Source organism: Chiloscyllium punctatum, chromosome 22 (assembly GCF_047496795.1).
Source record: "Chiloscyllium punctatum isolate Juve2018m chromosome 22, sChiPun1.3, whole genome shotgun sequence".
NCBI lineage: Eukaryota > Metazoa > Chordata > Chondrichthyes > Orectolobiformes > Hemiscylliidae > Chiloscyllium > Chiloscyllium punctatum.
In genome coordinates, this window is record NC_092760.1 from 69,313,974 (window position 1) to 69,329,597 (window position 15,624).

The following is a 15,624-nucleotide window of genomic DNA, read 5'->3' on the forward strand; positions in this document are numbered from 1 at the left end:
CCAGCTTCATGTTCACTTGTACTTGACTCTAATTTCTGAATTTTTTTCAGACTGAAATTAGATTCTCAAATTGAGGTGGTATGATTTGTCTTTGATATTCTATATACATAATCAGGCATCTGACAACAATGTAGCCACTAGAGTACAAGGTATGCAGAAATGCAATTCCAGATTTGAATTCTTGGCTTCCTCGTTTTTGTCTGGATTTGATAAATCAAAAGTTCATTGGACCTCAATTAAGCAATTTAGTTCAGCTCCAGTATGAAAGAATCACCGTGGTTGTACTTCAGTACACACAGCAGTTGATCACAGAACAACACTGAAGGAGTCTTTCCAACTACCCCTAAGTCTGCTTAGGCTTGAATGCAAGTTGTCATTGAAAAGGTGAGAGATGGCAAATAGAGGTTATAAATGCATGCTCAACAATAAGTTATTAAATCTTCTCAAACACTGGCATACTGCCTTAGTTGCTCAAATGTATTAAAGCAATTGACTATGGATTAGTACTTTAAAAATGGCTTTTTAAAAAAATTTTGGCATTAAACTAATGCATTAGAGTTTATAAAGTGAAACCTAAATTGCTGCTTTTGTACAGTAGCTACTTATGAAAGAAATAATTTTCCAATGATGAAGAAAAAAACCTTTATACTGATCTAATACTACTCTCATTGTCTTGTTCTTGTGAAGCAGCAGGGCTTGAGCTTGGTTTGTGATTCCTAATCTTTCTCTTTTTGGAAAGTGTTGAGCAAAAAGAACAAGGAACTCCACAAAAACGTAAGAAATTGTCTCACTCCTGCTCCTATCAGTCCCTCAAGCATCCCCTTTCAAATTTCAAGGGCAGGTCTGATTTGCCCCAGGCCTTGACTCCCACTACCAGGGATATATTTCCCTCCCCACCCCTTTCCGCCTTCCGCAAAGACCGTTCCCTCCGTGACTACCTGGTCAGGTCCACACCCCCCTACGACCCACCCTCCCATTCTGGCACTTTCCCCTGCCACCGCAGGAACTGTAAAACCTGTGCCCACACCTCCTCCCTCACCTCTATCCAAGGCCCTTAAAGGAGCCTTCCACATCCATCAAAGTTTCACCTGCACATCCACCAATATCATTTATTGTATCCGTTGCTCCCGATGTGGTCTCCTCTATATTGGGGAGACTGGGCGCCTCCTAGCAGAGCGCTTTAGGGAACATCTCCGAGACACCAATCAACCAAACCGCCCCGTGGCCCAACATTTCAACTCCCCCTCCCACTCTGCCGAGGTCATGGAGGTCCTGGGCCTCCTTCACCGCCACTCCCTCACCACCAGACGCCTGGAGGAAGAACGTCTCATCTTCCGCCTCGGAACACTTCAACCCCAGGGCATCAATGTGGACTTCAACAGCTTCCTCATTTCTCCTTCCCGCACCTCATCCTAGTTTCAAACTTCCAGCTCAGTTACTGTCTCCTTGACTTGTCCGACCTGCCTATCTTCTTTTCCACCTATCCACTCCACCCTCTCCTCCTTGACCTATCACCTTCATCTCCTCCCCCACTCACTCATTGTACTCTATGCTACTCTCTCCCCACCCCCACCCTCCTCTAGCTTATCTCTCCACGCTTCAGGCTCACTGCCTTTATTCCTGATGAAGAAGGGCTTTTGCCCGAAACGTTGATTTCGCTGCTCGTTGGATGCTGCCTGAACTGCTGTGCTCTTCCAGCACCACTAATCCAGTATTTGGTTTTCAGCATCTGCAGTCTTTGTTTTTACCTTGTTGATTTTAACCCTACTGCGAATCCTCTTGCAAGGATGCCTGCCTTGAAGACGTTTTCCTCCTCTCTCTACAAGAATCTCAGGGAGTCCCTCTCCCACTGCAACTCCCAGGTCATTTCCTCTGCTCTGAAGCTCTTCAACCATGTTGTGAAATAAACTCGGTACCACAGCCACATTTGCTTCCTCGGTGCATGCCTCCGTAACCAACTCATCCCACACGGACTCCAGACCACCTTTAAACCAGCAGAGTTCGGACCCGAACAGGACAAACAGTACAGACTACAGATTCAAAAACACCAGCAACAGTTCTCCTTCAGGATCCTCCGCTCCACGCTTGCAGAAATGCGCCGTCACCTAACCTCTCTACAGTCAGCCCTGCCTCAGCTGAGGGCCACACTCTCTCAGAATTGCAAAGGACCCACTCTGTACTACATCCTCAGGAGAATTCATACTCTCAACAAACAGTATTTCAATTCCATCTCAAACATCAAAAACTGTAAGTACAACAAACTTTTATCCACCCACCTCCATAACCAGCGCTCCTCAAACATTCCAGAAGATTCCCCTGGCCTCGGAAACGCCATCAGCCATGCGGCTGACGCAGCTACCACCCCCACGCTGAGTGATGATGTCACTTCCGCCCACATCATGGCCACTCCCACAGCCACTTCCGGCCCTCACATCATCGCTGATGCCACATGCTCAGTGACTCCCGCCACCCCTACTGCCATGATCACCACCACTTCCGCCTCCACGAACGCCACTCACCTGCATTCTGCTGACACTCCCCCCACAGACCCCACTGTCACTATCCCCACACCCCAGAACCCCAAGGGGAACACTACCCCTGCTCATGCCTCCACCCCCATTCCCCCCACCATCGCACCCACTCCAGGTACTGGCTCCGACCCCACTCCCAGCTCTACACCCACACCAGATCCCAGCTCCCGGCCCTGCCGAGTTTTCACCATCCCTCCAGACCTCCCACTCACTGAGGACGAACGATCAGTCCTCAGCAAAGGACTCACCTTCATCTCCCTCCGTCCACGCATCAATGAATTTAATACACGACGTGACATCGAACAATTCTTCCGTCGCCTCCGCCTCCGAGCTTACTTTCACAATCAGGACTCCCGCCCACCTTCCGAGGACCCCATCGCCCACCTCCAACACACTGCATCCACCTGGACACCCCGCGCTGGCCTATTACCTGCCCTCGACCTCTTCATTTCCAACTGCCGCCGGGACATTAACCGCCTCAACCTGTCGTCCCCACTCCAACCTCTCACCCTCACAACGCGCAGCCCTCCAATCCCTCTGCTCCAATCCCAACCTCACCATCAAGCCAGCGGATAAAGGGGGCGCAGTGGTAGTCTGGCGCACTGACCTCTACACCGCTGTAGCCAAACGCCAACTCGAGGACTCCTCTTCCTACTGCTCCCTCGACCATGACCCCACCCCCCCATCACCAAACCATCATCTCCCAGACCATACAGAACCTCATCACCTCAGGAGATCTCCCACCCACAGCTTCCAACCTCATAGTCCGGGAACCACGCACTGCCCGGTTCTATCTCCTTCCCAAGATCCACAAGCCTGACCACCCTGGCCGACCCATTGTCTCAGCATGCTCCTGCCCCACTGAACTCATCTCTACCTACCTTGACACTGTCCTATCCCCCCTAGTCCAGGAACTCCCCACATACGTTCGAGACACCACCCACGCCCTCCACCACCTCCAAGACTTCCGTTTCCCCGGCCCCCAATGCCTTATCTTCACCATGGATATCCAATCCCTCTACACCTCCATCCGCTATGACCAGGGCCTCCAAGCCCTCCGTTTTTTCCTCTCCATACGTCCCCAACAGTACACTTCCACTGACACTCTCATTCGTTTGGCCGAACTGGTCCTCACCCTTAACAATTTCTCCTTTGAATCCTCCCACTTCCTCCAGACCAAAGGCGTAGCCATGGGCACACGTATGGGCCCCAGCTATGCCTGTCTCTTTGTTGGCTATGTAGAACAGTTGATCTTCCGTAATTACACCGGCACCACTCCCCACCTCTTCCTCCGCTACATTGATGACTGCATTGGCGCCACCTCGTGCTCCCGCGAGGAGGTTGAGCAATTCATCAACTTCACCAACACATTCCACCCTGACCTTAAATTTATCTGGACTATCTCTGACACCTCGCTCCCCTTCCTGGACCCCTCCATCTCCATTAGTGACGACCGACTTGACACTGACATTTTTTACAAACCCACCGACGCCCATAGCTACCTGGATTACACCTCTTCCTACCCTATCTCTTGCAAAAATGCCATCCCGTATTCCCAATTTCTCCGCCTCCGCCGTATCTGCTCCCAGGAGGACCAGTTCCACCATAGGACACACCAGATGGCCTCCTTCTTTAGAGACCGCAATTTCCCTTCCCACGTGGTTAAAGATGCCCTCCAACACATTTCGTCCACATCCCGCACCTCCGCCCTCCGACCCCATCCCTCCAACCGTAACAAGGACAGAACACCCCTGGTGCTCACCTTCCACCCTACAAACCTTCGCATCAACCAAATCATCCACCGACATTTCCGCCACCTCCAAACAGACCCCACCACCAGGGATATATTTCCCTCCCCACCCCTTTCCGCCTTCCGCAAAGACCGTTCCCTCCGTGACTACCTGGTCAGGTCCACACCCCCCTACGACCCACCCTCCTATTCTGGCACTTTCCCCTGCCACCGCAGGAACTGTAAAACCTGTGCCCTCACCTCTATCCAAGGCCCTAAAGGAGCCTTCCACATCCATCAAGGTTTCACCTGCACATCCACCAATATCATTTATTGTATCCGTTGCTCCCGATGTGGTCTCCTCTACATTGGGGAGACTGGGCGCCTCCTAGCAGAGCGCTTTAGGGAACATCTCCGAGACACCCGCACCAATCAACCAAACCGCCCCGTGGCCCAACATTTCAACTCCCCCTCCCACTCTGCCGAGGACATGGAGGTCCTGGGCCTCCTTCACCGCCGCTCCCTCACCACCAGACGCCTGGAGGAAGAACGCCTCATCTTCCGCCTCGGAACACTTCAACCCCAGGGCATCAATGTGGACTTCAACAGTTTCCTCATTTCCCCTTCCCGCACCTCATCCTAGTTTCAAACTTCCAGCTCAGTTACTGTCTCCTTGACTTGTCCGACCTGCCTATCTTCTTTTCCACCTATCCACTCCACCCTCTCCTCCTTGACCTATCACCTTCATCTCCTCCCCCACTCACCCATTGTACTCTATGCTACTCTCTCCCCACCCCCACCCTCCTCTAGCTTATCTCTCCACGCTTCAGGCTCACTGCCTTTATTCCTGATGAAGGGCTTTTGCCCGAAACGTCGATTTCGCTGCTCGTTGGATGCTGCCTGAACTGCTGTGCTCTTCCAGCACCGCTAATCCAGTATTTAGTTTTCAGCATCTGCAGTTATTGTTTTTACCTTTTGTTTTGCTCATCATTGCCCTTCGTTCCCTAATAACTCCAAAACCTAATCATGAGCTCTTCAAATAATTTGGGATCTAGCCTCCACAACTCTAGAGTAGAGAATTTCAGACCTTGATTACCTTCTGGGAGAAGAAATTCCTTTATGTTCTCCATTTTAAATGAGTGTCGTCTTCTTTTGTAACTATGTCCTCTCTTTTGAGTTTCTCCCACTGGTGAAAATGTTATCCCAACATCTACCAATGTTATGTTCCCCCCCCCCCCCCCCCCTCCGAATACTGGATGTTACAATTCTTCTAAACTCTCATGAATAATGGTCTAACCTCTTTAGTTCATCATGCTGAGTCAACTCCTTTATCCCAGGAATCAGCTAAGTTAATCTGTTTTGAACAACCTCCAATGCTGCAGTATATCCTTTCTTAAATAAACAATGTAGAGTTTTCCACAGTGCCTCAGCAACATCCTGTACATTTGTATTAGGAGTTTTTATTTTTAAACTCCAAACCTATAGTAATAAAAGACAAAGTTCCTTTTGTCTCCATAATTACTTGCTGTACCTGAAAGCTAACCTTTTGTGCTTCATCCACAAGATCACCAAGGTCCCTCTGTACTGTACACTTTTTGTGGTGTCTCTACATTTCAGAAATAATCTATATTTTTATTCATCCTACCAAAAGTGTATGATTTCACACTTCCCAACATTAAACTCTATCTGCTGGTTTTTGCTCACTCACCGGACCTATCTGTATCGGCTTTGCAGATTCCATATATCCTCATTAGAACGTGCTCTCACGCCTATTTTTGTATCGTCAGAAAATTTAGATATGTTGTACTCCTAATGAGTTCTAAGGCGTGATCCTGTGGCACTCCATCATTTGCGTTTTTCCAACCTGATATGGCGGAGTGGACTCTATGGGCCGAATGTCCTTACTTCCGCTCCTATGTCTTATGGACCCATTAATCCTGACTTTGAATTCTCTTTGCCAACCAATTTATGACCTATTCTAACACATTACCACCAGGACCAAAGAGCTCTAATCTTGTGCAATAGCCTGACTTGAATCCTTCTACAAATACAAATCTACATCTAACAGTTTCCCTTTATCGCCTCTGAACGTTCTGTCCTCAAAGAATTCTAGCAAATTTGTCAAACATAATTTCTTTCACAAAACCATGTTGACTGTATTAAGCTTTTCTAAATATCTTGCTATTTCTTCCTTAATAATGGACTCTACAATTTCCTAATTAGATTCCCTACAGTGTGGAAACAGGCCCTTCGGCCCAACAAGTTCACACCGAAGAGTAACCCACCCAGACCCATTCCCCTACTCCCTACTAATGCACCTATCACTATGGGTAACTTAGCATGGCCAAATCGCCTCACCTGCACATCTTTGGCTTGTGGGAGGAAACCTACGCAGACACTGGGAGAATGTCTGTGTGGAGTTTGCACAGAACGCCAGAGGTGGAATTGAACCCGGGTCCTTGGTTCTGCGAGGCAGCAGTGCTAACCACTGAGCCACCGTGCTTGACATGTTAGGCCAACTAGCCTATAGTTTCCTGCTTTCTATCTCCCTCCCTTCTTGAAGAGGGGTGTCATGTTAATAGGTTTTCAATCTGTTCTATCCTCCTAGAACTCAATGGGTTTTGGAATAATTTGACCAATTCCTCCATTATCTTTGCAGCTATTTGATTTAAAACTATTAAATGCAGGTCATAAACTCTGGATGATTTGTCCACCTTCAGTCCCATAGTGCCATGTTTATCTGTTTAAAAGTGGAGATGTTAGACACTTGCACTCTACCTGAAATAGTTGGCTTGAAATCAGAAGATGCCTTGGAACAAGTGCTTAAAGTAATTTTGGGTAGTGGAATGAGCAATTGTATCTTTGACCCTAGACATGATTCTCCAATCTAAGGTGAGAATTCAGTCATTTAGGAGGAGGATGAGAAGAAATTTCTTCTTGATCTGAATCTTTGGAATTTTCTACCTAAAGGCCTGTGAATGCTTCGGTTTGAGTATATTCACAGTGCAGATGGATAGATTTTTGGATATGAAGAGAATCAAGCGATAGGGTGGAAAAGTGGAATGAAAGTAGATAATCAACTGTGATTACGTTGTATGATAGAGCAGACTTGGGTGTTTCTTGTGTTCATGATTGTGAAGTTTTATTGGAATTTTAAGTTTGATGTGACATGCTATATTGCTGCTCTGGTAATGCTGCATGTTGTGGCATAATGCATAAATTTGTGGTTTTATGTCATTGCTTGTCTGGATGGTTCAGATTTTTTAGCACATCACCTGTATCAATTCACCGCTGTATTTTTAAATATCACTTGAAAGCTTTCACATTGGTTTTAGATAGAGAAAGAGAGTTGAGAACTTTCAAGGAGATAGACTACCAATACTGATATCCATTGGTCATTAGGATCAGTCTTTGTTAAGAGGTCACTTTGTTTGCGAGGTGAAATTATACCCATCAGTGTCCCTTGACCTGCACATTCTCATTATACAGCAGTTTGGGGGGGATCATTGTTTTTAGCATTAACCTTCTGACCTTTAAAAGCATCAATTGCAGCATTTAATGTGCTGACTCTACAGTTTCTGTTTATTTACAAAAAGTGTTTACAACTGCTAATCACCAAGAGCTATACTTGAGAGGAATCTGATTAAACATACATATAACTTCTAGAGTAATGGGAATGTAGAAAAGATGAGTTCAGTGCATAGCTACAGAAAGCTGTTCAAGTTTCATCATTGTCTCCTTCATGAACTAGATAATCTGCTTCATTGCTTAAGGTGGGGAGTGTTGGTGTCAGCAGTCTCCTTATTTACGCCCAGCAGGAAGGAGTGGTAATTAACACTTCAGCACTCCCACAGTGCTGTGTAATTGACTGGTTAAAAGGTGCAATGATTTTGAGTATCTTATTTGTATTAAGATGTGATTTTCATATTGCATTTATTTTTTGATGGCAAGGTTTAACAAATGCAGAAATTGCTTAGTGATGCAGAATACTTTATTGCTGTATTAGGATTTTGACATAGCAGTAATAAGTAAATCTATTTGGCAGAAAATTAGATGCTTTTAAAGCTTGGTATCTGCTATCTCTTTACACAGGTCACGCTTGGAAATTTAGTCTGCCAGAAAGTAAGCTATGTTTTGTGAGAAGATTTTAAGAATATTGGTTAGGGACTAGAATATTTTTTTGAGGGTTCCTTGAAAAAAATGTGTACCTTAATTTTTTTGAGAGCTACTTGATTTTTTTTTGTAGCTACTCAATTGATTTTAGGGTTGGAGTCTCCTCTTTCTGTGATGCAAGTGCACATTTCAAAATCCATTGATTTGAAAATGTGGGCTGACACAAAACTCCAGAATAAAATTGAGCATCAACACTTAAGCAATATACTCTTTTAGAAGTGCCTTTATGTACACATTCAAAGTTGCATGCAGTTATCTCAACTTAACTGAATTGAACCTTCAACACCTGGTGCTTCCCAAACTATTTTCAATGTGACCATATTTCTGTGCACCTGCACATTCCTTCATGCATTGCTTTCTTTGTTCTGAGTCTATAAACTGTTGATGATTCATGCTCATGTCTCATTGGTTACAAAATTTAACTTACATTGAATTTAACTTGCCGGTCAAAGTACTGCTTTCTCACAGGAGAATCAGTGGCGAGGGCTGGTGCACTATGTGAAACTCCAAATGGTGTGTTTCCATGTGGATGTGTTCTCACTCTTTCCAGGGTTGCCTGAAAGTACTGATTTAAATATATTTAACTGCAGGTGGGGAAACATGCAGAGCGAAATTGTGCACCGGTCTGGCATCGTAGCTCATAGTTCAAAATACCCAAAGTCCTGACTTACAAATCAGTACCTTATGCCACTAGCTTTTTAACCTGTGAGTAGAGCATTTGAGTGGATCTCTAGACCAACCTCTTTTAGCACTCTAGGCTGCACATGGCAGAGTCTGAAGATGGCACATTGTTCTAAATCCTATTGAATCTCAGTGGAAGCAAATCAACCTTGATCCCTATGGGACTGACAAAGAAGAGACATATTTAATGGCTGATTATTGGGCAGTAGTATAGCCACATAGTTATCAGCAAAACTACACGTACAGTCAGTTCTTCTATAATGCGATGGTTGTGTTCTTTTGCTATTCCATATTATAGAAAAATCACGCTTTGAAAAAAAGCGCTTAAAGTGTTGGTGCTGAAATAGTGTTACAGCCAACATATTTAATAAGTTTGCGCTATAGAAACATCATCCCCAATTTGTCAATCATGTTACAGCAAATTTGCAAAGATGAAATGTGTTATAACAGAACAACCTGTACGACATATTGTCTTCTCACTCAGCAAACATCTACAGTCCTTTTTTAAAGCTTTATGCTTTTGTATAAACAGTGAATCAGAAGCAACTAAGTAGCAATACAGATAGCAGCAGATGTATGCTTGAACTGCTGTTATACATTGAGTTTTATTTCCACAGTGAACATACTGTGAGAAACACCTGATTGACAAATAAACTTATGAGCATCTTTGCCTGACACATATCCCATTATAGGTAATTGCTTTTCTTGATTAACTTGTATTAAAACATTGCTGTAGTTTCCTACAAACGTGTATTAGGGAGTTTACTGCTATCGAGACAGCAAGGGGTTAAGTGAAGGGAAAGCTCAGGTTAGTCCTGATGATACATACTCTTTTAATTCTTGTTGCCTTGCTCTGATTAAATATAACTTGAGATTTACTGTTCTGAATTAATTAGTATTGTACAATATTTACACTCAATATAACAAAAGGACAGCATGACATTTATGGATCACTAATGCATTACAAGATGAAGTTTTTCATGCAGTCTCCAACAGGTGGCATTATTCCTGAAGTCATAATTTGCCTTTTATTGATGTTGACAAGATCGGCCAGTTTCTTTTGTCAACTGCTTTGCCCTAACACATGTAGCCTTTCAATGAACCTAGTCTTTTCACAACCACCCTGCTTAAAGTTCATCAGTATTTCATTTGCATTTGTTAATTAAGAGTATGTACTAATTGATTTTGTGTAATTTTCTATTAAGCCCTATTAGCTGTAGTTTTGCCCTAGTGTACCTCATTCCAGTGAATTATGTTTTTCACTTATGTTGCCATTACTGCATTGTTTGATGAGGCAAAGTTAATTAAAATTTGAGCGCTAGCTGTAACACTATTCAAGATTTGCTTCCAATTCTTGAATGTTTGGAGAAGAAATGTTTGGACTTTGTCCCTAATCGTTTCATTTTCTATTGCCTTATTGTGCATTCATTATACATGCAACATTGGTACAAAATTAATGTACTTCAGTAAATCCTTATAAACCTTTAAGTTTGAATTAGTGCTATTTTGGGTTTAATTGTTGGCCTGATGTTTGCTTTATTACATGCTTTATTTGCTTTAGTCAAATTTTGTTTAAATAACAACACTTAATATGGCTCAAAACTATCCACTAAACTCATCCACATTGGAAATACTGCATACTAAAAATCCCCCAAAACTGTAGCAATGAAATGCTGGGAACACACCTTAACTAATTGCATTGGTTACAGGACTTTCTCATGAACAGAACACAGCAAAGATGAGACTGCTAACTTTGATGGGAATGGCAGTGGACAACAAGGAGATTTCTTTTGATACTCTTCAACAGGAACTTCAGATCGCTGAAGATGATGTTGAAGCATTCATTATAGATGGTAAGTAAAATGAATAGATTTCATCATAGTTTACAAATAAAAATGTCTCATTTAAAGTGAACAAAGCACAATAATTTAGGGATGTTGAATGTAACACACTGCTATCTTTCCTTTGGACTCTAGTTTTGTTACCCTTTGGTACTTGGTGCAGCTGCTTGCTAATAAAATGTGGAAAGAGGTGTAACTGGGGGGGAAAGGCAATTATGATGCGATTAGGCAAGATTTAGGATGCATAGGACAGGGAAGGAAACTGCAAGAGATGGACACACTTGAAATGTGGAACCATAAGGCCTTTTATAGGTATATCAGGAAAAAAAAGAATGACTAGAATAAGATTAGCGCCAATCAAAGATAGTAATGGGAAGTTCTGTGTGGAATCTGAGGACATAGGGGAAGCGCTTAATGAATACTTTTCATCAGTATTCACATTGGAAAAGGGCAGTGTTAGTGAGAATAAAGATACAGGCTACTAGGTTAGATGGGATTACGGTTGACAAAGAGACTGTGTTAGCAATTTTGGAAAATATGCTAATAAATAAGACCTCTGGGTCAGGTGGGATTTATCCTTGAATTCTCTGGGAAGCCAGGAGGAGATTGCAGAACCTTTTGGCTTTGATCTTTGTCATCGTTGTCCACAGGAGTAGTGCAAGAAGACTGGAGGATGGCAAATGTTGTTCCCTTGTTTAGGAAGGGAGTCGGGACAGCACTGGTAATTATAGGCCATTGAGCCTTACTTCGGTTGTGGGTAAGGTGTTGGAAAAGGTTGTAAGAGATAGGATTTATAATCATCTGGAAAGAATAATTTGATTAGGGATAGTCAACACTGTTTTGTAAAGGGTAGGTTGTGCCTCACTAACCACATTGAGTTCTTTGAGAAGGTGACAAAACAGATGGATGAAGATAAAGCGGTTGATGTGTATATGGATTTCAGTAAAGCATTTGATAAGGTTCCACATGGCTATTGCACAAAATATGGAGTTTCGGGATTGAAGGTGATTTAGTAGTTTGGATCAAAAATTGGCTAGCTGAAAGAGGTCAGAGGGTAATGGTTGATGGGAAATGTTTACCCTGGAGCTCAGTTACTAGTGTTGTGCTGCAAGGATCTTTTTTGGGGCCATTGCTGTTTTTCATTTTTATAAATTATCTGGATGTGGGCATAGAAAGATGGGTTAGTAAACTTGCGGATGACACGAAGCTCGGCAGAGTTGTGGATAGTGCCAAAAGATGTTGTGGGTTACAGAGGAACATAGATAAGATGCAGAGCTGGGCTGAGAGTTGCAAATGGAGTTTAATGCGGAAAACACTTCGGAAGACTTATTCGGCATGCAAAGTACTGGGCTAATGCTAAAATCCTTGGCAGTGTAGATAAAGTGTAGACTCTGTGTCCAGGTGCATAAATCCCTGAAAGTTGCCACCCAGGTTTTTAGGGTGGTTAAGAAGCCATATGGTATGTTGGCGTTTATTGATAGGGGGATTGAGTTTCGGAGCCACAAGGTTATGCATCAACTGTACAAGACACTGGAAGACTGTACCTCGAGTATTGTGTACAGTTCTGGATTATTGGAAGGATGCGGAGGTTTTTGAAAGGGTTCTCAGAAGGTTTACTATGATGTTGCCTCATATGGAAGGAAGATCTTACGAGAAAAGGCTGTTTTTGTTGGAGAGAAGACGGTTGAAAGGTGACTTAATCAAAACAAGAAAGACAATCAGAGCATTAGAATAGGGTGGATGACCATGAGAACCTTTTTTTCCTTGGATGGTGAAGGCTAACACGAGAGGATGTGGCTTTAAATTGAGAAGTGATAGATTTAGGACAGGTATCAGGGGTAGCTTCTTTACTCAGAGGCGTGGAACAGCCTGCCTGCATCAGTAGTAGACTCGCTGATGTTAATGGCATTTAAATGGGCATTGGACAAACATGTGGATAATAATGGAACAGTGTATGTTAAAATGGGCATCAGATTAATTTCACAGGTTGGCGCAACATGGAGGGTTGAAGGGCCTATACTGCACTGTAACGTTCTATGGATGTCTGCAGAAGTGTATCTAAACTGGACAGTTCTGACGATTATCAGAAGAGAGACTTGCAAAACAAAATAAATATCTGCTCAAGTCTTCAAAGATCACAGCAGCATGCCAAAACTAGAAGAGTAGTATTATGTTTAAAAAATGCTGCAGTATTTTCTTTCAAATTTTACTTGCTAACATTAGATATCTGAAAAGGGAAAAAAACATGTTTGAATCTGCAGCTTTTAAAACCATTCCCAATTTTGGTTCAAAATTATAATACCCCAGTAAATCATTTAATTGCAATTAAGCAAACTAGCCAGACATCAAACGATCCCTGTCACTGTTAAATTGATGGTAGTGAACATCTTATAAGAAAGAACAAAGGATATATTAAAATGCGCCATTTGACTGTCTTAACCTTGTGTTTCAGACGAGTATCCTGTGCTTAAAATAATTTTTTTTGTGTGAGTAGACGGCCTGTGGTTTTAATTGTCCATTTTATATGGTATCATAAATACAGGATGTGTTTTGGTAGAGATGCGGTTGCACAAATAGGATATTGCTTTCAACAAGTTGACAAGGGATTTTGCAAAATTCTTTACCTCATTGTCAAATTGTTTTCTTATTCATACACCTCTGTTTTGGTAAATGCATTGTTTCCAAAAAAAATTTAAGGAATCCAAATTAAATTGTGATGTGTAACATATATCCTTGGAAAGCAATGCAAGCTTGTTTTTGAGCTACAAAAGTAATTCAGAACTTACCATTCAATGTTTATTACATTTATGTTTATGTTTAATGAGTAAAAGAAACCCACTTTATCACCATTCAAGTCCAACAAATTAATTATATGTTTTAATTTGTTAGTTTGAGCAATTCTTCACCAATGTTTCTAAAGAATTCAATTGGATATCTCTTTCTACTTGTGGAAAACATTCTTGATGAAAATTCTGACATTGAAAGATACTTTAAAACCTACAAGTATGTAGTGCTGTATCTCTCACTGCTATGGAAGTATGCTCCCCATTTAAATCCTCCTTTTGTGAGCATGAGCAATTTTATCAGAGCAGTGAGTCACAGTCCTCGGATAAGAATTTATCTTAGTCACGTACAAAATGATTTATTTTACCCCAAAGAAGTTTGGCTAATGACACCGTTAACAGACCTTGTTTCTGCTTCATACCATATTCACTAGCTTTGATTTTGACATAAATTTATGTCCCCATTAGAATTTAAGATTTTTCTAGTTTTTTTTTAAAAAGATACGATATCCCCCATCTAGTTGATTTTTTGATTAAATTTGATTCACTGCATATCATGTATAATACATTGAAAATTTCATCTGTGTTATGAAGGCGAATGCAAGAGTATTTTCAGAAATTAATTTTAAATATTTTGAATTCTAAACGTTTGGGGAAAAATTAATTTTTCAGCTGTTCGTACAAAGATGGTATACTGCAAAATTGATCAAACACAACACAAAGTAGTTGTAAGGTAAGGTCTATTTTAATTGAACCAGAGTAAATTCAAAGTAGAAAGAAAAATGTTCAATTTATTTGGTTATGTCTAGTCACTGCTGTGTGTTCATGGTTTGGATAAACTGCCTATCAGCTATCTTAGTTATTGAAGGTCTCATATTTTTATCTTCATTCCAATAAGAGAATAACTTGTTTAAGTTGTTATCTGTATGAATTCAGGCCAAGTCTGGTATGAAAAGAACTAGCAGCTTTTTGTTGACAGATTCAATTACAGCTAAAATTACAGCTAAACTCAAATTCTGAAGATATATCCAGTGCTCATCTATGAAATTTCAACTGTTCTGAATGTTATACATCATCTCAAAGAATAAGTTTTAGGCAGTTACTTTGAATTAGTTTGTGGGTGAAAATCTAATAGCAGTTGAATGCAAGACAAGAATAAATTACAATGGTGAATGAGAAGTAAATCATTGATCAATGGAACAATATTGACCAAGAGTTTAGAGACTTTTTCTTAAATAGGTACAGTCAAATCTTTCATGTCCACTGTCATCAGTACTGAGCTGGATCATTGTTGATTCCTGTAGTGAGATGTCAAAGCAAAGTACCTATTTGGCTTAAACGCTGTGGAGATCTGAATTGGAGGATCTCAGCATGTTATTAGTAGATTCAATATCAACTCTGCTTCTCTTTCCACTTATGCCACCAGATCTGTTGAGTTTCTTTTTGTTTTTATTGACTTTTCAGTGTGAGTGAAAATTATGAGTACTTATGCATGGCAACATAAACTGAGCAAAACACTTTGAGATAGACTTTACACTCTAACCTTCATTGTACGTTTGTTTCCTTTCTCATTAGTCACTCTACACACAGAACCTTTGGAAAACAACAGTGGCAGCAGTTGTATGACAGTCTTAACTCCTGGAAACAGAACTTGAACCAGGTGCGGAATAGCCTCCTCAGCATTTCCACCACATAAAGTCTAAAATGAAGGGACTTGCCAATCAATTCATTTTTAAGATCATTGTCAGAATCAAGATTGTTTTAAAAACAAAACTGCTATTTGAATAAAGATCTATGGAATAATTTGAGTTTCAGCAATCTAATTAACTTTTTTTCTTTATTTGTCAAGCAGCACAAATAAATGTTTTGTAAAACTGAAAAAATTC

At 41.8% G+C, this 15,624-nt stretch overlaps 1 protein-coding gene across 1 annotated transcript in view; it reads left to right on the top strand.

Annotated features, from left to right (window-relative positions):
• eif3m (eukaryotic translation initiation factor 3, subunit M) overlaps nt 1–15,546 on the top strand; it is a 60,456-nt gene extending 44,910 nt beyond the window's left edge. The window contains exons 9-11 of the mRNA XM_072592612.1: nt 10,824–10,967; nt 14,411–14,471; nt 15,314–15,546. Coding sequence (XP_072448713.1) covers nt 10,824–10,967; nt 14,411–14,471; nt 15,314–15,434 — 326 coding nt within the window. The 3' untranslated portion in view covers nt 15,435–15,546. The remainder of the gene's footprint in view (nt 1–10,823; nt 10,968–14,410; nt 14,472–15,313) is intronic.
• The last annotated feature ends 78 nt before the right edge of the window (nt 15,547–15,624 follow it).